We start from the raw sequence: 25468 nt of genomic DNA, 5'->3' as shown, positions 1-25468 counted from the left end.
ATGTAAAACCAAAACCATAAATGAAAATGAAAATGAAAGCAACATGAATGAATAAGATAGACAAAATGATACATGCCGTTTATAATTAATATTAACAGCACAACATACCCCTTTTAAGTAAAAAGGGGGGGGGGGGGGGGGGGGGTAGGAAAGAAAAAAGAGTATGAGGTGATTAAATGTGGGTTTTTAATGTAGGGAGCATAATAAACTAATATGTTTTGTTTATTGGATATTGGACTGGCGCTTTTATTGTGAAATAAATACATTTCCGGTCTCCGCGTGTGGGGGTTCACTAACTGACAGCCGGTTGCTTAGCGAGTTAGCGAACGGCTAAGAGCAGCTCTAACGGTTGTAACTGTTACACAGTTCCGGTACTGGAATATCAGAGGATATCTAGCCGCCTGGGGCAAAGTATTCATGGTGGACTGAAACTAGGAGCTATCTTACGTTAGCACACGTCAGCTGAAGAGGGAGCCCTCCCTGAATGACTAACCGGCAGTGTGTGGCTACTAGCTAGCGGAGAGGAGGGTGGGGACAGAAACTTCCCAGACCTCGCCCAGCCGTTGCTTCATTCCAGCAGGCAGCTGCTCTCTTGACGGTGTGAGAGATCCACACCACGAAACGACACATTTATTCAAGAGGAGACCGGCACAGCTGTGTTACAGAAGTGCAGAAATCAGTAATCATGTTCAGAAAAAACTTGAAGAAGGACCCGGAGCTGTTCCAGAACGTGTCGGAGGGTTTGCGGCGGCTCTACCGGACCAAGCTGTTCCCGCTGGAGGACACGTATCGGTTCCACGACTTCCACTCCCCGGCACTCGAAGATGCCGACTTCGACAACAAGCCCATGGTCCTCCTGGTGGGCCAGTACTCCACCGGGAAGACCACGTTCATCCGCCACCTCATGGAGCAGGACTTCCCCGGTATGCGGATTGGCCCCGAGCCGACCACGGACTCTTTCATCGCGGTGATGCACGGCGAGCAGGATGGGGTGATCCCGGGTAACGCGCTGGTGGTCGACCCCAAGAAGCCCTTCCGCAAACTCAACGCCTTTGGCAACGCCTTCCTGAACAGGTAACTGGAGCTAGGTCCAAGTCCGCCGGCCATATTAAACAGCTTACACTAAGTAATGTGAAAAATGTAAAACACTAGGATTATAGGAACGTAACCCTCTAGAGTCCATTAAAGCCCCGGCACATTACTTCTTCATAAGGTGAAGACGTAAAAATGAAGTAACATTGAGTCTTGCCACCAGCTGCCCTTTAAAGTTCTGCCTTGAAACTCCATGCCAGATCTTTTTGGGATTATATTCGGCCAAGTAAAACCGGAGATAATGTCAAATATATGTAGTATAAAAGAGATTACTAGACTAGACTAGAGATTATTCTCATTTTACCTGCTATATGTAATATTTGCAACCTGTATTATATGTATGTATGTATTACATTAACATTTAAAATGATGTGTATTGAAATATCATTTTCAAGATGAGATTTTATGTTTCCTTTGTTTCTTTTGGGTTCAACATTTTTACCAAGTAAGTCGAAGTTAAAAATTAATTAGATTTTTAAAGGACATAATAGCCCAAGATTTCAGAGGGTTAATAATTTAAGAGTCTCATTTATTAATGTGTGATTGGAATGAAGATGTCAATGTCATGCCTGTTGTGAAATGACATAAGTTAATACAGCTTTTGAAAGAAACACGTCATAGTAGCACATCACCCAAGGTTTAAATGCCCTCCCTGCATGTCCTTACATGTACCAGACAGGTAAATTCACAGTATGCTGTTGCACAATTTTCCCAGGAGTCTCATAGACAAGTGTGTGTGAGAGATGTCCCTCTTTCATCATCCTGAGAAAATGCGATTGTTTAGTGTCAATAGCTATGTAAAAGAGCCGTTATGTGTATGGCAAAGCAAAGGACAGGAAGGTGCTTTACAACACCTGATCCCATTGACAAGGAAGCCCTTTCACTTTGGATGAAATCCTGCCAGCTAACATTGCACCATACCCTTTTCTGGGCACTTCAAAGCACCTGGCAGAGCCACTGGTGACAGAGCGTTTTGTCCCAATGTCACAGCTTGGCCCCTTGAACATAGAAATAGTTGTAGGTGTTGCTAGGCAGCAAGTTGACCTTGTCCTGCCCTCGGATGTAGGTGCCACAAGTTTCTTACCCCCTGGTCATATAAGTGTTACCTCATCAGAAGAAGCCGGCAAGTCTCCTCCCCTATTCACTACCTGTTTGTCTTATGAAATACTATCAGGAAGGTTTAAAGGTTTTTTGGTGTGGTTATCTAGTTGCTTGTAGTATTGTTTCATTGAGTCAGCAGGTGTTTCACAAAGACATTCAGCTCATTGGAGTTTGATCCACATGCTGATATATGGATCCAGAAATTCTGAGGAAACCCAGAACCCTTCTTATGAATCACTGTGACACTTAAGCCTGGTATTCAGCCCCAATGTCAAAGCCTGCTTTAAAAACGCCCTCATTGGGAAAAAACTCAGATGACTCATTATTGCTCAGGTGGGGCTTTCACTCATTATGGCAAGATGAGAATGGTAAAATGTGGAAATGATAGAGTAAAATGAAAGCATACGAGAAAGTGAAACAAGTGAACCGTATAGAGAGAGAAAAACTCAGTGCCAGGTGATTCGACTAGTCAAAGTGGGTGTGACTGTGATTTGTGAAAACGTCTTAATCCAGTCTGTTGTGTGTGGATTTGTGATGACATCAGAAGGCTGACATCTGACTGTTGATGCTGTCACTTCCTAGAGGATGTGGGTACATCCCCTCTCTTTCCAGTTGTCAGTGTGGTGGTGTCATCCAGCACAGGAAAAGCCAGACAAACAGATGGACAAATAATTCACAAGTGACTTATTTGTGGACAGTCATGATCTTAATCTGTTGTTATCAGATTATCAAGTGTGTTGTGTAGCCATATGTTATAAACACTCAAGTCGACACTTATCCAGTTATCCCTATTTCCTATTATCCATTGAGGTCGCTTCCCTGAATTATGTGGAGTGTTTGCTTTATCTTGCAAGAGTGCAAGTTTCTGCCAAATGGCATCAGTCCAACTCAGAAAAGTGAAGTCATGCATTTCAGATAACACTTTTTAGAAAAGTCTGGGGTGTTAGACCTTATTGGCCACAATTCATACTTCTGGAGTCAATTACAGACTTGAGCGGAAAGCAGATAAGATTATGCGTAAACAAAAGCTATTGTCCATTGTAGCATCATTTGTCAAACTGTTGGACGTGTGCCTGTGAGATCATGGGACCCGTGGTTCTCTTTGATGTTGGGCTTGAGTGATCATTTATTGGCTCAGGAAAAACTCACATGATCATACGTAACATAATGTATGTATGATGTATGACAATAGCAGGTACATGATGTGATAGAACAGCTCTGTGTAGCTGTAGGTTTAGAATGAATCAGCTGTGATGGCACATAGCCCAGAGCAGGCCAATGGCTGAGAATCAGAGATCCAGACAAACATTTGGATCTGGGCTGCTTTTGGCTCAGACCGGGCTAGTTTTCCACTCTCCTTTGAGAAGGCTAAAAGTATTTGAGTTGGCCATTGGCTTTCACTTAACTAAATGTGTTGTTATTCATAGAAGTATTTAGGATGACATTAAGGATAACCGCCCTGTTGTATAAATTAGTTGTTGTAGAAACTCAAACCTTAATATTCAAACTGAAAATTCTCATCTATGTACAAAACAATCTCTAAGCAAAAGTACTCATTTAGCCCCTACACTTCTCTCCTTTCCTTTATACTAAGGCTTTTACATTACTGTCTGCCTATGTGCACTTAAGTTAACAAGGAAAAGAAAACCTAAATGGACTGAAGATAAGAATGTTCTCCTCGAAGAATATGGAAAGCGCAAGAGCATAATCCAAAGTAAATTTAACAAAGCCATAACAAATACGCACAAGGAGAAGATGTGGCAAAAAGTAACAAAATCAATGTGACAAATCTTGCTGCGAAACGAACCATAGATGAAATATTGCAGAAATATTTTCCCTGTCCCAAAATGTGTCTTTGTATCTCCTACTCTTCAATTGCCATAAATTATTTCACTTTATAGAGACTACTCTGATGCAACATTACCTCACATGGTATAACACCATCTGTTAAGTTTGAAGTCACATGATTAAAACAAATTGACAGGACTTACACCAACTAACACGTCTTGCAGCATTTGATTAGTCCTAATCACACGTGTGTGTTGACCACAAGAGGATGGGAGTAGTGTGTTTATTGGTCTATGGCTTTATTTGTTGTGTACATTTTATTGACTCCCTTTGAAGATGGTCACAACTTCAGCTGACCGCAAACCCCAAGTTCCCCATTTGGGAACTCTTTAGTAGCATCTAATTTTATTCTAAAACATCATTACATGAAAATTCAATGTCTGCCTAAGTGGTTTTATGCAACTGGGTACAGATTGTTTATTGATTGATTTAAAGCGGAGTGGAAAAGTTAATGTTAGTGGAGCACACAAGGTCTTGCTCTGCGTGATGGCAGTTCTATGGTGTAGTTCTTTAACTATAGTCATTCAACCTACAGATTAGCGTTTAACTACCAGTCTCAGACTGGATTACCCTTTCTTATAACCCGTTATTTATGAAGAGAGTAAACAGAAATCATCATGTGATACACACACCTTCTAGTTTTGCTCTTGGATATGGCAAACCCAAAAGCTAGTGGTCTTTTTATTTTACACCTTTTATTATGTCTGTTTTTAAGTTAGTTTCAGAATGATGTGCACTCATTTGTACTAAATCCATAAATGTATCTGCAGATAAACCTGCATTTTTTTTTAGTTCTTGCTTCCTTTTGGTTAAAATACCACTGCAGTCAGGGGGCCTCAGTGTGTTTGTGCTCTCTGAAAGCCATTAGTCAGTAAAACCCGAGTCAGCAAAGTTTAAGTTCCGCACTGGCCCACCCTGGCCTACACTGTCCCGGTCCGTCCTGTCCTGCCCATGGCCTTTTATTCCAGGACACTGACTCTGCACTTTACTCCGATAGGGGTTGACATATGCACAGCCTTTACATAACATAACAAACAACAAACAAATACACATGAGGACACGTGTTAATATTGATATATAGATGTAGAAATAATACACATACTAAAACAAAACATTTTAGAGGAAGAAAACATGGAAAAGTGCCAGAGTTGTAACCTCTCATATCCCTAGTGCAAGTGCCAGCCTCCCTGTTTCCTTTTCTCTATGGGAAGTTGAGGTTACCATGTGAAGGAAGGTCAAAGGGCAGGAGGTGGGGCCAGAGAGGAAGACCCTCTTTCAGTCACATGAGAGGTCTGACGTGAAGTATTAACCCAGGCCGAGATGCCAAGGTCACAACCTCAAAGAGAAGATGGGTTTCTCACTTTCTCGAGACATTATTGTACAGGGAAGGATTTAAGATGGTTCAAGGCTGTCAGGGCCCCTGTGCGTGCCTGGCAGGGTCTTCTGTTTCTAAGAATTCCAGCTCGAGTTAATCAGAGGATTTTTTCCTACAAGCTCTCTGTGGAAAATGTTGGGATAGATAGTTGAATGGAAAGCATGCACCAAAATTCCTACTCAATATCATACGCCATCAGCTATGTGAGGGATTGGAAAAACTGGCATGTTTGTTATCTTTGGCACACACTGTTATTGTAATGTAATAGTATGCACAGGATCTCTAAGCAAGGAGCCCACCTCTCATATTTCTTTGACTTGTTCATTGTCCTTGGATTTTCCTTTTTCCTCCCTACGTGTGGTATGGGATCTCTGTTAGGGTTTGTGGTGTGTGTGTGTGTGTACATGTGTGTCTGCCCTCCGTGTGGTTGGAGCAGGAATGTAAAAGCATGGTTCTCCCGGTCTTATGACCCGGTGCCTCTGAGCTCATGTTGTGAGTATCGGTTCAGATTGAGGGAAAGGGCAGCAGAGCGAGAAGTACAACTCTCAGCTGTGGGGTGTCTTAACAATCCCCTTCTTTGTCCTGCGTGGGACGCCGTAGGTTTATGCAAAACCACTCATCCTCTCACGCTTTATAGTGTGTATTTCTGTCTGCGTTTGTGTGCGTGTGTGTGTCTTGGCTTGATTTCTGCTGGAGAGCAACACTCCTCTTTAAAGTTTAAACCCCAAGTGTTCCAGCTTAAAGGAGGTCATTGTGTAGTCAATTATGTTGCGTTGGGAATGACTCAGGCCTACAGTCGTAACTCATAATGTATTGTCCCAGTGTTTCCCTAACATTCCTACATCAATGGTAGCCTCCTACAAGCAAGGCTCACGAGTCACTATTTCATGAAATTTTAGATGTGCAATGATTCGTCATTCATGGATTAGTAATTACGTGGAATGAGGCTGTTTAGTTTCCGCCTAAGTGTCAAGGTTGAATGACAAACCAGGCATCAAATGTGTTGTGTTACAAAAACTCTGGTACCTTGCCATTTTATTTTAAAATCCACCCACTATCATCAACTTGTTTTATAAATATAGACATTGTTTACCTGCAGGGACTTCTGAATAGGACAGGTTGACATGACCATCATCTTGTATCCCGCTGTTGGTCATTTCATATCTTAATAATGTCATATATCACATCATATAATTGTCTCTAGTCATTAAACAAATAAATACTCTATATGAAATTCCCACATGGTAAAAAAAGTATTTTCGTATAAGCTGTGTTAGCAAAAAAAGCTCCTCTTTGGATGGCAACACCCTGAACCAAAACCTTTCCCTTCCACCCACTGCTGCTTTGTGAATTAGCTGTGTGTCTTATCCAGCAAGGGTATTCCACTAGTGTTAGTGCCTGAGAGCATTAAGGTTGTTACTGAAGAGCTCCAGAATAATGTCTGTTTAATGCCAAGCTTATGTATAAACACTCATACTAGACTGGTTTTTTGCAACTCTCCCACCCTCCCTTTCTACCCCCATGCCTCCTACTTTCGAACCTCTTTGCCTTTCTACTTTCTTTTTCTCCTCTCTGTGCCCTGTCCCCCCTCTCATTACTGTTTTTTCTTGCCAGGTTCATGTGTGCCCAGATGCCTAACCCGGTCCTGGAGAGCATCAGTATCATCGATACTCCTGGAATCCTGTCGGGAGAGAAACAGAGGATAAGCAGAGGTCTGCCTGACATAAACACCCACACTTTACTCACATATTCACTCATATTACTACTGTGTGACAGGGCCACACCCTCTCTGCTCAAAAAGTCTGTAACACTGCATGCAGAATTAACCCACAGGAAGTTACAAGTTCATATTTGAAAGGGAAACAGGCTTGAACAACCTACATACATTTCGTTTCCTTAAGTCTTGCTCTGGTATGTTGGTTTGGTATGCACTCTACAAAGTCAACTTTGCTCTGGCTCATAGTGCTGTCAAACAGGTATTTAACTCACAACAACCTCAGGTCAAAGCCTAACCAAACAGGTCATGTAAAGCTGATGGAGGCATTCATAGCTTGATTGCTGCAGGGAGAGTTTACAAAGCACTTTGAAGTTAATTTCCTGTCTCTGTACCTGTGGTCTTCCCTCCTTACTGATACAGTTTTTCTTATCGCCAGGTTTAGATTAAAAGACAGAATTAGCGACACTCGTCAAAAACATTTCCTCTATGTAGCTGTGTACCCTCTCCTGTATCCTTTGCTGTATCATATATCATTTTATATCTGAGTCATTTCCCAGTGCTCTCCGGAAATATATCTATTCACATTTTTGTCAATTTTTCCACATGTTCCAAATATTCTACGCCCTACAGGGTCACTCCAAAATTGCCACATTCACAGTTTTAGTTTTACTTTTGATGATCCTACAGAATTCATGCAGAAGATAACAGAGCAGCTGAGCACAACTTCTGCTTTTTCTACCTGATCTGAGCCCCTTTAAGAGGAAGCACACATACAAGAGTTTTTGTGTACTCTAGGGAAAGGATGTGGAGTAAAATGGCAAACATAGCAGAGTTTCCCAAGACTTACCCCCCCCCCCCCCTCCCCACCACCACCACCGCCCCAGAGAGCTCATACACAGTCACTAAATCTGCTCTTTATCATTGAGTTGGATTTCCCACGACACAGCCAGAAGGACAAGAGAAAAAATGTGAAGATGCAGAGTTTAAATGACAGTCAATCAACAGAAAATTTAATTGGCATCTATTTACACAAGTGGTTAATCATTTAAGGCAGTTTTCCAGCAGCAGTGCCAAACATTCTTTAGTTATAGCTTCTCCATATGAGGAATTGTTTGTTACTAAGATCTATCACTGAACATCTTTGGGGTTGGGGACAGTTGGGAGCGCAAAAAAGCAAATTGAAGACAGTACTTTGGAATTTATGACATTTTTATAGGCATTTTTTATTGTTTTCTGACATTTCATGGATCAAATCTTAAATCAGTTAGTAGAGAAAATACTTGTCAGACAAAGTGATACTGAAAATAGCTGCAGCCCTTACAAGAAACAGGGGCAGAGATGGAGAGTGTACAGATGGTTGGCATAAGACACCGAGAGGCCAAAAGAGGCAAATAAAACATGCAAGCGTAAATTAGTGCCATCTGATAACAAACAAAAGGAAGTGTCTGTATGAATGACTCGTGTCGAGGTGACCCTGTCTAAAAAGAGAAGTAGCAAATGAAAGCTGATACCTCATACCTTGGTTTTGTTTCTATACATACATACTTGTACATTCTTACTCTGGAGAACAGACGACCGATACACTCACTTTTCTCTCTCAAGGCCCCCCCCCCCTACACACGTACACACACACAGACACACACGTTATCCTCTTAACTGTTTCTGTATAAACACAGATACAATACTGTACTACCTAGGCATACTGTACTCATTGTGTCATATATAAACAGGACGGATTGGATTGTGCAGCTGAGGTGTGACGGGCATGTGTGTGTGTGTGTCAGTACAGACAGCTTTATGTTCACAAATGATAAAAATGTGTTGTCCATTCATGAATGCTTTGTCATTGCATAATACTTTCATATGGATTCATTTTTGATGAGGTCAGCAAGTGTGGCTCAGAATTTGTTCCTTGTTGAACCATGAAGTGATGAAACTATAACGAAACTGTGATATTGCAGAACTACTTGGCTTCTTTCCCATAGTTACTGTTGATGACTTGACATGAATTCTGACAAGTTTTAATGCCATTCAGCAAATTTAGCTGTCAGAAGGGGGGGAAAATAGTTGGAAGTGATTATTCAGATGAAAATACATATATGGAAATAATGTTAAGTTGCAGCCCTAAATTCTTTTTTACACTTTACACGGTTTATGTAGACAAACAAGAGGTGATGGTAGTTTTTGTTGCCTCTGGACAGAGCTAGGCTAGCTGTTTTCCCTATCACCATTCTTTAAGCTAAACTAAGCTAAGCTAACAAGCGCCTGGCGGAAGCAAACTATTCATTTAATTTTCGAAGAGCTCTGAATGAAAATGTGTTTTCTAATATCGCCAGATTTTAGATTTTTAAACAAGACAAATAACTCGACAGCCTGGTCAGTCAGTGATTGGCACGTGGTTATGAAGCCTGTCTAAACTGGTCATGAATGCATGGGTGTATTCCTGCTGGTCCATCCACATGGAAGAGACGCAGCAGTTCTCAATGCTAATATGTGCTATAAGTAAGTCTAAGCTTGAGCAGCTGTCTCTCCGTCGGATTCTCTGACACGTGTGTTAAAAACAGACTTGAGAGCAAATGAGCAAATGTCCTCAGCTTGCTCCCATGGGGATCTTGGACTTCAAAAAATCCCCTTTTAGCCCTCCCTACTTTCACATGCTGTCATGGTCACAAACAGGCCTAAACTTCTTTTTATCTAAGGTGTTTTCCCCTGATCCATCTCTGATTACATTCGTCTTTTACTTTCACTTTTACTCGCTCCCGCATCTTCTCTCCCTTTCAATCTCCTTTTTTATCTTTCTATATCACAGCCTCATTTTGTCCTTCTACTGTATCTCTCTGCCTCTCTTTTGTATACATGTGCTCAGACAGAGACAAAAGCCAGCTATGTTGGAATGCATGTGCAGCAGATCTATCGCTGATTGTGCGACAGCCGAGATGAGCTTTTAGAACAACTGCATTCTTTTCTGATCAGATGACACACAGACGCTAATCAGAACCATAATTCTCTCTTCCTCACTCCCTCCTCAGCTCCCCGAGGCAAAGGGAAACTCGGTGAAAAAGGCTGTTTTATGTAATTCAAGTTAGTCCCCTTGAAATAACCAAAGGAAGTGAACAGAACAGTGAGTTTCTGTACTCCAGCTCAGACTCGACACTTGTATTTTCGGTCTGTGTCAAATGTGTGCTCTCTTGCTTCCTTTTTTCCCCAATACTATTTAGTCAGATTTTCCGAAAAGGACTTCAAACTGTCTTTATACACCTCCCCTGCTGTCTCAGTAAAGCTAGTTAATAGGTAACCAGTGCAAAACTGTCCTGCCTCTTGAAAGCCCTTATCTAAACATTAATGGATCAACAGGACTTGGAATATGAACGCAGAACCCACAATTAAACCTGCGCTAACACACAATTTATTGACTGATTAGAGCCTTTGAGCTCTTTGTTAGGTTGAACTCTTGGGTTTTTTTCACACCAGCATGCTTGGTGTGCTGTTTGTGAGCATGGTGATGGTGAAAAATGTGAGACATGCATTTATACTGACATGAGTGATGACAAGCCATTGAAAGTTAGTACACAAGGCTGGTAAACTACCTCAATATACAAGTTCTTCTGTTCACAACAGTTTTGTTACAGTTCTAATAAACTTAAACACCTTTTTTCTGAACTGAATCTCACTCAATTGATTACCAAACCAACAAGGGCGACATCTAAGGACTACGTCAAACTCCACTCTAAGAGCTCTTATATTAACAAATAGTTCTGACAAGGACGCTGAACTATTGACCCAAGATATCACTGAACACTAGGAGTGAAATGGTTTAACAAGCCCACAGTTTGATTTGTATTGCGGTTTTGGGGACATGAGTTTGGTTTGTTTTGCAGTTTAGGGAGAATAATATTGCAACAATTTTCAGTATTCTCTCTGCACTCATTGCATCAATAAAAAATGTTTCCATTCAGAGATTTAATAATATACGATATAGACAAAATTGGAAAAAAAAGTTTTTGTCAGACTATTTAACACAATGGAAAAAAAACTTTAAGTACTGCTGAATTCTTAAAAAAACCTAAAATATTTTAAAATCAGACATTAATAAAAAATAGAGTTTGCTGTTTCTCCCCTACCGATTCTTTCCTAATATGGTTGTGTGATGCTGACGTTGCTGATGTATTACAACTCACATGCTTGACATGTGTCTAGCAATGCTTACAGTCTGTCTCTTTTTAATGAAGAATTTCACTCTCTATTGTAGTAAACGCCAAATCCAAAATGTTTCCCCACAGATAGACTTAAAAGATGATTGTGCAAAAACGTTTGGTTCCTTGTGGAACCCAGAAACTACACGTCAGTCAGTTCAGAGTGGGGGAAAAATCAATTTAATTTAATGTAAACAAAGCCAGTAACAGTGCAATATGGAAACAAAACAGTATCTGTGCAGATCCCCTTTTAAAACACATGATCTTTTCTTCTTTTCTCTCTCCAGGTTATGACTTTGCTGCGGTGCTGGAGTGGTTTGCAGAGCGCGTGGACCGCATCATCCTCCTGTTCGACGCCCACAAGCTGGACATCTCGGACGAGTTCTCAGAGGTCATCCGAGCTCTGAAGAACCACGAGGACAAAATGCGCGTGGTTCTGAACAAGGCCGACCAGATCAGCACTCAGCAGCTGATGAGGGTCTACGGAGCGCTGATGTGGTCTTTGGGAAAAATCATCAACACACCTGAGGTAAAAAGCATTTGTTATTCACATTTGAGCTTTTGTGTAATCAACCAATTTATTTAGACAGTGTTTTAATCTCCATTGGATCTGGGGCTGAAATGTTACTGTTTTGAGGGGAAAAATGGGTCTTAAGTACATCTGGACGGAGGTCAGATGACTTTCATAAGGTGGTAATTGAATAGTGACACATTTAAGATTGTTCCAGTCAGTGTTATCAGTTTTTATTGTAACAAAAGAAAGGAAAAAACTTGTGCTACCTGATACTGTTTGACCCAGCTTGTCTTATGATGTTGCAGAGTGTTTAGTTAATATTTGATCTGGGCCATATTCATAAACCAATCCCAGAGAAACCTTTGGATCATGTAGAGAATTATTCATTGACTTTGAGTGCATTGCATTGTGAAGCTTTTCTACACTTCAGGATTCAAAGCACAGAACACATACATTTTAAAATATCATTGTTTTTTTTTTGTTTTTTTCAACCCCACATTCCTATATTGCATGGGCAAACATCCTGTGTGTGGGTGTTGAGTATAAAAATGTATTTTCATGTTGTCATTCTAACCAGATTGCAGTTTCATGTATGCGTCTTGTGAAAGAGTTTCCTCTTTTGTGGGTGTGGGCAGTAAATGTAACCAGATGAACAGCAGGGATTAATGGAGGTTAACTCATGCAAACTTTATTCCAGGTGGTACGTGTGTACATCGGGTCGTTCTGGGCCCAGCCCCTTCTGGTTCCAGACAACAGGAAGTTGTTTGAGGCGGAGGAGCAGGACCTGTTCGTGGACATCCAGTCACTGCCACGTAATGCAGCTCTACGCAAACTCAATGACCTCATTAAACGAGCACGCCTCGCCAAGGTCAGTATTGATACTACTTGGGTCTATGCTAAGAGTCCATGCCAGTGGCTCTGTCAGCTTAATGCTAACATCAGCATGCTAACAATGATAGCACTAACATGCTGATGTTATGCAAATATAATGTTCGCCATGTTTTTGTCTGAATTTAGGGTGTTGCATGCTTGTAGCTAATTGGCAGGTCGGGATGTTATTTGTTTTACATGTTGTTAAAAACAAAGTATTGAACAAAGTAACGTATTGACAGAGCAATTCATCCAATGTTTTTGGAGGTATTTCAATTACAACCCCAATGGCAAGTGGCTAAAAACACCTGATGAATAAGCTGCATCTGTGCATCTTATTTTTGCTTTCATTCTCTCATCACTACCCCCGGGCCTCCAGCCCCATGAGAGGAACATTACACCCAAAAAAGTCCTGTTTTATGCAACTTTGGTTAGTCAAGATATTAAACACTTACAAAGACAGAAGTGAGTACAAATGTATGTATATAAATTATAGAAATGTGATAAACATGTAACCTTGTAACACTTGCAAAAAGAGAAGAGGGACGATTTGGTATTTTTGCAGCCACTCTGTTTCTGAGTATTTTGTTAATTCTCAACTTTAAAAATACCCGGCGGACATTTTTTAGGAAGCATAGCTTGAAATACTTTCAGAATTCATGTTTCCACATCAAGTCTTTTGCATGTTGGACCACAAACATCCAAGTAAAGAAAGTGAAAGTTGTATAAAGTGTTGAAAGTTTAAAGAATGCTTAATTGTAACCTTTTTGTTTTCAAGGTTAGGAATATGCTTGAATTCAGTTGTACTCCTTTGAATATGCTTCATAGCCTCACACCAGACACAGAACAAACCCTAACCCTTAATGAAAAGTAAAATATCTGAATGAGCTGCCATGAGCCTTAACCTTTTCCAATTTATATTTCCTTTTGGGATAAACTCTTTTTGTTGATCAAACATAGGGAAATTATTTTCTTGTGTTCACTCGTTACTCATAGCTAGATAAGTCCCCTCTTTATCCTTTTCTCTGGCAATGATCAACCACTAAATAATGATTATCGAAAACATACAATCAAAGTTACTTTTATACGAACAACTGGTGAACTAAAGTGTCAATATGTTATTATATTGCTGTGGGTATAAAGAAATTGTCAACTTTTTCTTCGTGATTGTTTATCATTTACTAACTTACAGTTACAATTTAGATGTAACGATAAAGACTAAAAACAAATTTGCTTCTCTGTAACATCAGAAAGCCTGTGACGTGTTTACAGTCTGTGCAGATTCCAGCCAGGCCTCTCTCCCTGTACTTTTACTACAGAAGCAAATCTAAATAGGATATGTTCCCTTGAACATCAAAAATCAGTTATCAATTTATTCTGTCAGTTTCGACTAGTTTAAATGTAAGTACACTTAACTTTTGCTGAGGAGAAAATGTTTAAGTATATAAATTATACAACTCCCCAAGGTTATCACGAAAGTGCATTTCAATAATCACTGAAAACATGTCTGTTCTGTTTCTTTTCTGGTGTCCAGGTACAGGCCTACATCATCAGCTCTCTGAAGAAAGATATGCCAAGTGTGTTTGGAAAGGACTCAAAGAAGAAGGAGCTGATAGCCAACCTGGGAGAGACCTACCACCGGATTGAGAAGGAGCACCAGATCTCACCTGGAGACTTCCCCAACCTGGCCAAGATGCAGGTGAGATAGCTGATGAAATAACAACTTTGATTCTATTTCTGGCGTGTTATATAAAGAGCTCAGAGTAGAATGACCTCCCAACCTTTACTCTCTTCACATCTTTGCCCTTCTTTCCTGCCCTTGCTCTCCAGGATGGGCCAGGACGGGGATGAGATTTATTTTTCCTGGTTTGACAGGAAATCCTGCCTCTTGTATGCTACACCCATAGGTAGCCATTGACGACTGATCTATTTCTATCACCAATGCCTGTTTTCTCTCAACCCCCTCATCTCTCCAGGAGCTGCTGAATGGCCAGGACTTCTCCAAGTTCTCAGCGCTGAAGCCCAAGCTGCTGGAGGCAGTGGAGGACATGCTCGCCAACGACATTGCCCGCCTCATGGCCATGGTGCGCCAGGAGGAGGCCGCAATGCCCAGTCAGGTTGTCAAGGGCGGAGCCTTTGAGGGAACCATGAGCGGTCCCTTTGGTCACGGCTACGGAGAGGGCGCCAGCGAAGGCATTGATGAGCTGGAGTGGGTGGTGGGTCGCGACAAGCCAACGTACGATGAGATCTTCTACACTCTCTCTCCCATCAACGGCAAAGTGTCCGGCGCCGCAGCCAAGAAGGAGATGCTGAAGTCCAAGCTGCCCAACACGGTCCTGGGAAAGATCTGGAAGCTAGCAGACGTGGATAAAGACGGCCTCCTTGACGATGAGGAGTTTGCTCTGGCCAACCACCTGATCAAGGTGAAGCTGGAGGGCCACGAGCTGCCGGCGGCACTGCCTGGACACCTGATACCCCCGTCCAAACGCGGGAACATGGAGGACTAAAGGAGGAGGAAGAGGAGAGAGAGGCAGCCTGGAGACGAGCCACGTCAACGCTTTGCATCATGTTCAACACAAGCATGAACGGGATCAACCTTCATCAAGCTGACCACGAGGAGGTATCGCTGTGATCTTTTTCACCAGAGAGAGACTGGAGGGGTTCAGGGGGGAGGTGGGAGGGAGGGCAGGTCCATCTTTGTGCATTCGGGGATATTATTTAGGTATCTATTAGAAAAATAAACGGGGACGGGAGGGGAGGGGAGGTCGATTTTCAAACTGATGAAAGGACATTTCCGGATCATGAACTGACGGGTAGTCGGAGGTTGCATGATGGGGTTGAACATGGATCTGTGAATCCTGTGTAAAAGATGTCTTTGAAGTATACAGTCCATAATATTATATGTTGATCCAAAGAGATATAGTTTTTTTTCCATTTGGAGAGAGAAAGAGGAAATAAATCAAAAACAGCTGTTCGAATTGTTTTATCTATATTTTTGTATTTCCTGACTGTTATCTTTGACTCTTTCCAAATGCTTCCCTTTTTATTATTTTGCCAGATAAATAAAAAGGAATACTGTACCATCTGACATGGGTATGTGGATTTTTAATAAATCGTTCCATGATACATCAGTTGAAGTCATCAGTTCTTTGACTCACAGACGGAACTTTCCCTGGAAGAGAATAAAATAAAATAGAGGAAATCATAGTTTGTGGCTTTAATTTGCAGTCATTGAGGGTCATGTCAAGGACTGTGTCAGCTAAAGGTCATCCAAACACTGACTTTTATTTTGAAACGCCCTCATTTTGATCCTTTCAGTGTAGTCAGTGCCCTCTGTAGGTTAGAAGGAGTCACTGTCAGCTCTGCCACTCGACATATAAGGCCATTTGCCCATGAAGAAGTCGCCTCTGGCTGCATATTTTTGAGGGCAAATTGAAACCAGCAGTGCAGCCAAACACTTGTGACTTTCTTTGGAGCATTTTCAAGACACATGGAGACAATTTCAAGCTCAAGCAGACGAGCACAAATCATAAACGGAAGGACCGGAAGCTGCAGCTTTATTAAAGGCATATTAGGAGTCTGAAGCTGGCTACTTTAAGCTTCACTTTACGTTAAGTTGTGCTATTATATAACCTGAGCAGGTGTGAGCCTGCTCTGAGGACTGTTTGCATCATTCAAATAGTGTGTATTTATAAGAAACTGAAATGTAAATCAGATGCACCTCAATGGGTGAGTGTTTTTCCCACATGAACCTGGAGGCAGCAGCAGCCAGGAGATTGATTTAAAGCCAACATTAATGTAAACACATTCCCGTACCATATCTTTCACTGCATGTTTACATTTTTCCACATCGGTTCCTTCATATTTTACATCTATCAGGTTCCACATCACCTGGTTTTTTTCCAGTTCTTTTGACAAGGGAGCATCAATCCTCATCTGAAAAACACAATGTTATGTTTCAATTTCACGTTGCTCTCAGAGTCATGTGTCTCTCCCTCACCAGCACACTCAGCCCGCCGTGGAGGCTCATTGAAATTCTGCACACTCACTCACTAGATCATCAGATTATCAGTCAGCGTCAGTCAGATACACATGATGTTCACCGGCTGTTTTTCCCCCACAGTGGCAGCAGATTTCATCTTTGATAAAGTCCGGAGGCGCTCTCTTGTGTCTTGATAAGTTATTACAGCTATTGTGGATGGATGGATAGATAGATAGATAGATAGAAGGCCCAATTCTAACATTATGCATGGTTTTATCCTTATCTTATTTTTTGTTTTTTACAGCAGAGTCAAAATATTAGCAGCACCTACAACAGTGCACTGCAAAAAAAGAAATGTTGGGTGAACTCAAAATTTCAAGGCATAAAAAATAAAATTTTAAGTTGGACAATTAAACTAAATATTTTAACTTCTGTTTTTGAGTTTGCTCAACTCTGAATTTCTCTGGCACGATTGTGACGCCGCTATGAAATGTCAGCTAATGTTGTGACCACAATTTTGAGTTAGCATTAATACGCTAATGGCTACTCTTGTAGCTGTAACAAGCAGCGCCGCTAGCATCAGTTAGCCGCTAGCATCAGTCAGCCGCTAGCTTTCGCTAATGACCGAATTTCACAACAAAGAAATAAGAGTTAGCAGAACTATTGTCCCTTGTTTTGAACCCCAACTTAAAGATATAAGTAACAACTCACAAACTTGCTTTTGAGCAGACAACTGGCTTCCTTTGTTGTGCTAACTTACATTATTGCCCTAAATGTCAATAATTTATATTTCCAAGTTTTACCAAATTAAATCACTGTTTTAGGCCAAAAAATACAAGTTGGCTTTTTTGCAGTGTGGTTCCCCCCACTTTCAGCTGTGACCACTTAAAAATAAGATGAGCTACACTTATGATAAACTTGTCCCCAAGAGGAAAATAGTGCTACACACAACTGCCATCAACTTAAAACAATATGTAACCAACAAAATAATACAGTGGTACAAAAAAGACTGAATATATTTTCATACAACAACAAAAAAAGATGTAGATTATTGCACATGCCTTGTGATATAAAATATCTAAATAGCATCATAAAAAAGAGGAAAGAAAAATAACAATTTAGTCATAATAATCATAATCATAATAATAGTTGTTTGCAATCTCTAATTGCAAATTGTGGCCTCAGTGTGACATGAGTTGTAGTCAGTTGTGAATCAAAGTAGGATTTTTCTTCTTGCACTGTGTAATTTCAAGACACAAAACACATATGAAATGAAAACACATTATTCTGTCGACCTCTTTTTCCCCCCTTCTTCTTGTGTCCTGTGAGTGTTCCTGATCCACAGGTTTGGAACCCTGAACACAACTATCAGTCTTAGATCTATGCAATGTTTGACTTTATTTTGAGCGTTCAGTCTAACAGACCTCCATCAGAGCAACAGGCGACAGACAGGTAAAAATAACCAGTCCCATTTTAATCACAGACGGTATGAGAAACACGTGTGTGCACACCCTTGGAGTTGTTTGGTTTCTTTAATATAATTTATTGACACTCAGCAATCAGCAACACAATTCCATAAATTAATCTCAAATATTGTAAACATACATCATCTGTATGTGTCTGAAATGCTGGGAGTTGTATTTTGAAAGTAGTGAATGGAGTGCTGGGAGGCATGCAAATATAAGACATGTCATAAAGCAAACAAAAAAGCAACAGAGTAAATACAGAAAAATGTATAGGTAGCACCTTTACATTCAGTGGTGGAAGAAGTATTCAGATGCCTGACTTAAACAAAAGTACTAACACCGCACTGTGAAATTACTCCACTACGAGTAAAAGTCATGCATTCAAAACTTACTGAAGTAGAAGTACAAAAGTATCAGCATCAAAATGTACTTAAAGTATCAAAAGTAAAAGTGCTCGTTTGGCAGATTGACCTCACTCAGATTGATATATATTTTAAATATATTAATGGATTAATATTATTGATGCATTTATTTAAGCAGCATTTTAATTTATCAAGGTAGAGCCCATTTTAACTGCTTAATAAACTTTTAAGAGGTTTAACTTTAAAAAAAAAAAATCATTTATCATTTTAAATGTATTATTTATTATTTTTTAATGTTAAATCTTGAAAAGTAGCTAAAGCTAGCAGCTAAATTTAGTGGAGTAAAAAGTACAATATTTGCCTCAAAATGTAGTGGAAAAGAAGTATAAAGTCACATAAAAAGGAATACTCAAATTACAAGTACTTCAAAATTGCACATAAGTACAGTACTTGAGTAAATGTATTCCACCACTGCTTACATTTCACCTTATAGTAGTACAGTTTAATCACACAGTAAATAAGACATATTAAAGGTTTCTGTCACGTTGTTAAGCACTGTGTAAATTGTTATTTTATGTTAAACTTACTGTGATTTATGTAAACTTACAAGTGGTTGAATATCTAAAGTTTGGTGTCTTGAATAGGAAGAAACCAGTAAAGAAAACTTGGTAACGCTTTATAATAAGGTCCTTAATAACTATTAATTAACAAGTAATAAGACATTGTTCTCGCTTTAGATCCGGTAGTTGCAAAAAGCATAGTTAACTTATAGTTAACTTATAATAGATGAGCAATAAAGTATATTTTAATATCAATGAGCAAACAAAATAAGATTAATAAAGGCATGGCAAAGACACAATGGGTGAGTCATGGGTGTTTGTAATACCATTATTAACACTTATATAAGCTTATAATCACACAATAATGTTAATAAGCATCTTGTCTTACAAGGGCCTTATTACTTGTTAATTAATGGTTATTACAAGGACCTTAATATAAAGCGTTACCGAAAACTTTTACATTAAGTGCAGTCACAATCATCAGATTTGAGACTACATGATCTATATTTAAGGCATAATTCAACATTTCTAATGTTAACTTCTGTTTTTTCCTCATTGCTATTTGTGGGAACAGCTGCAGACTGTTTGATGAGCATTAGCACTGACAGCATTAGATAATTTACAGCTTGCTTCAGGGCTCCTCTTGTTCTGGTATGATAATATATTGACAGAGAGCTGCTTGAATGCCCACAGTGGTGTGAAGTGACTGTACGTCCCCGTGTGTTTAGATAGCTGTCCCTCTCCCCCCACTGTATATCTCTGCTATACACTGTTTCCTTTTTCCTGTCGTCCTCTGTTCAGGTCACTATCTTCCCCTCCATCTTTTTCCCCTCTTCCCTCCTTTTCTTCCACATGTTTATGGAGAGCCCTTGTTTTTCTCGTGTCTTTGTTTTTCATCTGTATTCCCGTCAGTTACCCCCCTTCTCTCTCTCTCTCTCTCTCTCTCTCTCTCTCTCTCTCTCTCAATTTAATTCAATTCAATTCAATTGGCTTTATTGGCATGACGTAACATTGTATATATTGCCAAAGCAAGCGTCAGAAAAAAAAAGACAACAGTAAGGAAAGTAATATTTACAATAAATTATTATAATTCTATTATTCATTTTAAAAGAAAAGAAAAACTAATAACAATAAAAGAGAGCAATATTTACAATCATTGAATTACAATCAATCTATCATTCATACAATCTAACCGTCCCAGCAAAGAAGAAGAAAAAAAATTAAAAAATTAAAAATTAAAAATTAAAAATTAAAATAAAAACAAAACAACCAACAGCTGTGTGTCACTCGCTGTCTGTGTGACAGGCAGAAACATAGACTGCTGCTAATCTAATCTACAGCTCTGTGACTCTTCCCCAAGGAGGAGCTGCAGTTTTTCCTCATCTGACCATTTTAGAAAAACTTTTTTGATGGATTAAAATTTTTGGAAATATGTTTCTCTAATGAGTTTATATTTTTTACATTTGGTGAGGAAGTGTAGCTCTGTCTCTCTCTCTCTCTGTTTGGTCACTTCTAGGTCTAAAAATAACCCCCCGGCCCCCTGACACACTGACCCCTGCAGATAGTTGACTGGGTCGGGCTTATATAACACAGTCATGTGGAGGGAGCGTCGCTTCTCAGAGGCAGGTGAGGAATGAGGCACCTGTATGTGTGAGTACAGTACGTCTGCGTGCAAGTACATGACAGAAATACTGGATTTCAAGTGTCACACACCCAAAGCTGCAACTGTGGTTAATACAGCTGAGTCTTAATCACCTAAAAAGCCTCTAAATGCTGTAAATTATGTCATATTTTTTATGTGTTTGTTTAATCTAACATGAATAATTATTCTAAGACTGTGACTAACGATTATTTTCATTACTGATTAATCTTTTGGTCTAGAAAATAGTGATAAATGTCTTACTTTAGATGCTTTGTTTTGTCAGTCTGAAAGACAAAGATATTCTGTTTAATATGATATAAAACAGAGAAAAACAGCATTTTTTGAAAGGCTGAAAATAGCATTTTCTGCCATTTTTTCATGGAAAATTATTACTCAACAATGAATCTATTATCCAAATAGTTGCCGTTTATGTTCATGTCAATTCACTAATCAATAAGTCAACTAACTATTGCTGTTCTACAATTCATAACCCAATCATGTTCCATTGAGTGACCTCAAAACATCTGGATTTCAAACTAAAAAACACCTATCACCTGAGAAGTTGACACTATAAAGGGATATCTTTTCAAGTGGGTTACTTTTAACACATTTTCTCCTATAAACTATCGGTAAAAATCACACAGAGTCAATTAATTAAAAGGACAAAGATTTATTTTCTGCTATACTTGCAGCTGGAGACAGAACAAATCAGAGCAGAGTGCCTCAAGAGTCCGTAACACAGTTTCACATTTTGAAGGGACAAGGATAAATTAAAGACAGGAGAGGAGAAGGGGGAAGATAAGTGCTTAAAAAAGGAGTCTGATTATGCAGCAAGACATTGACCCCTCTGTGAGCGATTTGTTTGAATTGATGCTCAAAGTCTCTGAGATAACTGAGGCAAAGATATGGACTTGTTTGACAAATAAAGACATATAACATCTGTATTGACTTGCCAATCAAACAATCAATCTGTCTTAAACAAAGACATCTGGAATCAGAATCAGGATCAGGATCCAGTCCAGTCCGGTTTTGTTGAGCTGAGGTTGCAGAGCATGAAGAAATGAGTGTCATGAGGTAGGCTGATATGCACTTCTGGGCTTTAAAAAACTGGACAAAAACAGTCTCTGCTTGGCTCTTTTTCCTTCCAGTTTGGTCGTGTGGCGTCACCACTGTCAATTCAGTTCATTTTACGTGTTTGAGGCTCAGCAGGGCGGCCTGGCTTCTTGTCGAGGTGCTCCGAACATCTCCTGCGAGGCGTATGTCATGTAGAGGAAGCCGTCAGTGTCGCTGTGTCGGGAATAAACCTCCCCCATGCTGGAAGACATGCAGGACATGCTCCTCTCTGCCACCAGGAGGAACAGAGCCTGGGTGGAGTCCAGGGCGATTTTATTCCTTCAAAGAAAGAGACAGTTAGAGAGGTGGAGAGGATGGAGAATAACAGATTTTTAGGACAAAGGAGAGAGTATGAGGGAGGCAGAGAACAATGGCAAATCTGACAGCTTGTGGGAGAAAGAGAAGCGTTGGATAAGGAAAGAAACTCAAAAACAACAAAAGGAGACGTGAGAAATGAGCACACAGCGTCAGAAATCATTTACCTGAGCAGGCAGAGGAACTGACCCAAAGTGAGTTCGAAGGGAACCAGGAACTTTGATTTGTCCAAAAGGGGGAGAGTCTTTTCCCGCATGTAACGTTCAACAATCACCTAAACACAAAAACACACATGTGGAGTCAGCTTTTTGTATCTTCACATGCAATGTAAAGTGTAAAACTGCTCATTGAATGCATCATATTTATCAACTTACAGGCAACTTGTTGGGAAATTTCGACCGAATGCTGCATACTTCATCTTTTCTCGTTTCTAAAAAGAAATAGAGGGCACTGTTTTATATATTTTTAAGCTTTAAACAACAACATCCACACAGATTTGAATGCATATGTGACTCACCGAGGCATTTCCTTTGCTTAAAGGGCATCAACTCCATGGATTTCTCATAAGGAGCCATTTCTGTTTGTTGCTTGGGGTGGTCTGCAGACACCAGCGGTGGTAGTGATGGAGGCGGTGTGGCGGTCTGGCCCGGGCTGACGGTGATGTCCCCTCGGGTGGAAGTGAGCAAACCCCACTGAGCTGCTGTGACCTCCGGTGTTTTATAGGAGAAGCAGCAGGGAGGAGTCGAAATGTGACACCAGCAACAAATAAAGACATACTCCTGGTCTCGGTGGGCAGCGTGTTGATGCAGATTCACACTTACTGGTTATCTCACTGGGCATTTTCACATCTACTGGTGAAATTGGGTCACCGCTGTCACGTACACATTCACACAAGGGGGCACGAATATGCAGACAGGAGGGTAACGAGGGCAGCCCACCATGTGAGGAGCATAAACACCACATGACAGTAATGATTCAGACGAGCAGGCAGGAACACGGTGCCACACTTATCATGAGATGTGATCGATTTGAAGTCTGACCTTTGACCTCAGTCACTGATAACATTGGTAACATTTCAACTGTTTTAATCCTTTTCCATCAAAATCTAACAACAATGACTGTGATCAATAGTAACTCTAACTAACTTTTGCATGAAGGCCGACACTTACCAATGTTAATATTATTGCATCACTTCCTCTTCCCTCTTTATATTATCATCATGTTGTTTTATTTTAAGTTTAATGTCATTACATAATTGAATTGTGTTTCTTTACGTATCATTTAACTGATAACTCATCCCCTTGGCAAAGACATGCAAATACCTCACCACATATGAGAAAGACACACAAACTTTATAGTTGTTTAGCCTCTTTTTGTTGTTTTTTTTTGTGTCTCTTTTTGGTAATTTAATGTCTTTTTGTAATTGTTTTGGTCTTTGGCTATTACAAAATATAATTCCCGCCATTCTCTTTCTGTAATATTTATCCATCTTATTTTCATTACTCATCTTTGTCTTTGTCTTTTTCAACTGGTATTTATTTATTGTACTTTTAAGTCTATATGTCGCTGGTATGGACAGTTTTGTGTGAACAAAAGGTTTCTTGTACATGTGTTTTATAATGAAAAGACTGCTTCACCCTGTCAGGGTTCTTCTCACATTAATGAGCTGCTCGCTGTACATTATCCTTGACATAGCTGAGATAAGATAAGTAAAACATCCTGAGGAAGCAGGCTGCAGAGACAGAGGAGGACACTGCTGTGGGTGAAGATGGCCCTCTGCTGGTTGAAAGGCGGCACTAGAGCAAAGTGCACTTGTCAAACATGCAGAATACAGAAACAGGACTGCTAATTATTATTTTTTATTTTTCCAATTTATAGACTGTATGCTTTTTTAAAAATATTTGTTGATGTGGATATTTTGATATTAATAACTGTTAAGACTATTGTTTATTGTTTATTGTTAAAAAGATCCCCATTAGCTGTCACCAAAAGTGGGACTAGCTAGTCTTCCTGGGGTCCACAAGACAAAACAAAAATCACTTAACAATTAAACATTGTAGACATTATTATATACGTCATCAGAAATCATTCCGAAAGTTATTACATTCATATCTATTACATAAATTCTCACTTTCATACAGTAAATATGTTAATTCACTACTCACAAATTTAAATAGTGCATTCTCAAGTAATAATTAAAAGATACTTTACTATTCAGTTCACGTATATTCAGTGGGCAATTATTCCAATAACTGATAGCACGATAAATAACTGTTCTCTTTAAGGCATTTGATTTTGGACATGGTAACATCATCTGACCACCATTAGCTGACCTTGTCACATAAGAATGAACCTGATCACATCTGACAATTTGGTTATATAAGAAAACAGTTTGAAAAGAATAGACAGTGTTTCTAAAAAATGTTGTTGTATTGCACGCCAACCTGTACTCTACCATTAACCAGGAAAGTTGACGGTGCATACTGATAGTGTTTGTTCTTATGGAACAATGTAAAACCAACCTGGCAGCTCTGTTCTGGGCAGTTTGTAATTTCCTTAGTTGACCTTTAGATGCGGAGGACCATACAGGTGCACAATAATCCAGGTGACATAAAATTAACGATTTAGCCACCTGTCCCACAATATTTGTAGGGACATAAGAAAGACATTTCCTCACCATTGAGATACCACAACCCATCTTCCTCACTATGGTATCAATGTGTTCTGCCCATGACAACTGATTATCAATTATTATGCCCAATATTTTTACTTTATCTACCTGTTCTATAGGTTCCCCAGACAAGTTAAACTCATCTTTGGTGTAGATGACAGTTTATGACTTGATCCCAAGATAATTGATTTGGTCTTAGAGATATTCATTACCATCTTATTTCGTTTTATCCAATCAAAAACCATATTTAACTCAGCTGACAAAACATTGTCCAGTTCACTGACAGTTTTTGCAGCATAATACAGTGTGGAATCATCAGCATACATTTGTACAGTCGCTTTACACAAAACTGATGGTAAATCATTTGTGAAGATACCATATAAGAGTGGTCCCAGACAGCTCCCTTGCGGGACCCCACAATCCTAAAAGACTATATGCTATTCAGTTTGTATCCAGCAAACTATCAGAAAGTTCTGGTAAAGTAACGAGTAAACAACAGAATCAGGCAAAAAAAAAATCAGTTTGACCCTGTCTTACTGTTTGTGTCAATTTCGTTGAGGTTATTTGGTTGAACACAACTTTATTTATGATTATGCACCATTTCAACACAATATAAACTAAAATAATAAATGTCTAAAACTAAATGT

General features: G+C 39.7%; 2 protein-coding genes across 2 annotated transcripts; one reads left to right on the top strand and one right to left on the bottom strand.

The window, feature by feature from the left end:
• Nucleotides 1–285: 285 nt before the first annotated feature.
• On the top strand, nucleotides 286–15917 carry ehd1a (EH-domain containing 1a). Its single transcript, XM_059346749.1, has 6 exons — nucleotides 286–1074; nucleotides 7031–7128; nucleotides 11614–11855; nucleotides 12538–12708; nucleotides 14245–14409; nucleotides 14687–15917. Exons 1-6 carry the CDS (start codon nucleotides 686–688, stop codon nucleotides 15215–15217), a joined length of 1596 nt encoding a protein of 531 aa, XP_059202732.1. The 5' UTR covers nucleotides 286–685; the 3' UTR covers nucleotides 15218–15917.
• Nucleotides 15918–21397: 5480 nt separating this feature from the next.
• Nucleotides 21398–22794, bottom strand: map1lc3cl (microtubule-associated protein 1 light chain 3 gamma, like). The gene is made up of 4 exons (XM_059346581.1): nucleotides 22668–22794; nucleotides 22525–22580; nucleotides 22318–22424; nucleotides 21398–22114 (listed from the first exon to the last, which is right to left on the bottom strand). The coding sequence occupies exons 1-4, from the start codon at nucleotides 22723–22725 to the stop codon at nucleotides 21925–21927; spliced, it is 411 nt and encodes a 136-aa protein (XP_059202564.1). The 5' UTR covers nucleotides 22726–22794; the 3' UTR covers nucleotides 21398–21924.
• Nucleotides 22795–25468: the final 2674 nt, after the last annotated feature.

The sequence above is a fragment of the Centropristis striata genome, chromosome 12 (genome assembly GCF_030273125.1).
Source record: "Centropristis striata isolate RG_2023a ecotype Rhode Island chromosome 12, C.striata_1.0, whole genome shotgun sequence".
Lineage (NCBI taxonomy): Eukaryota > Metazoa > Chordata > Actinopteri > Perciformes > Serranidae > Centropristis > Centropristis striata.
This window is presented reverse-complemented; position numbering and strand designations above follow the sequence as displayed.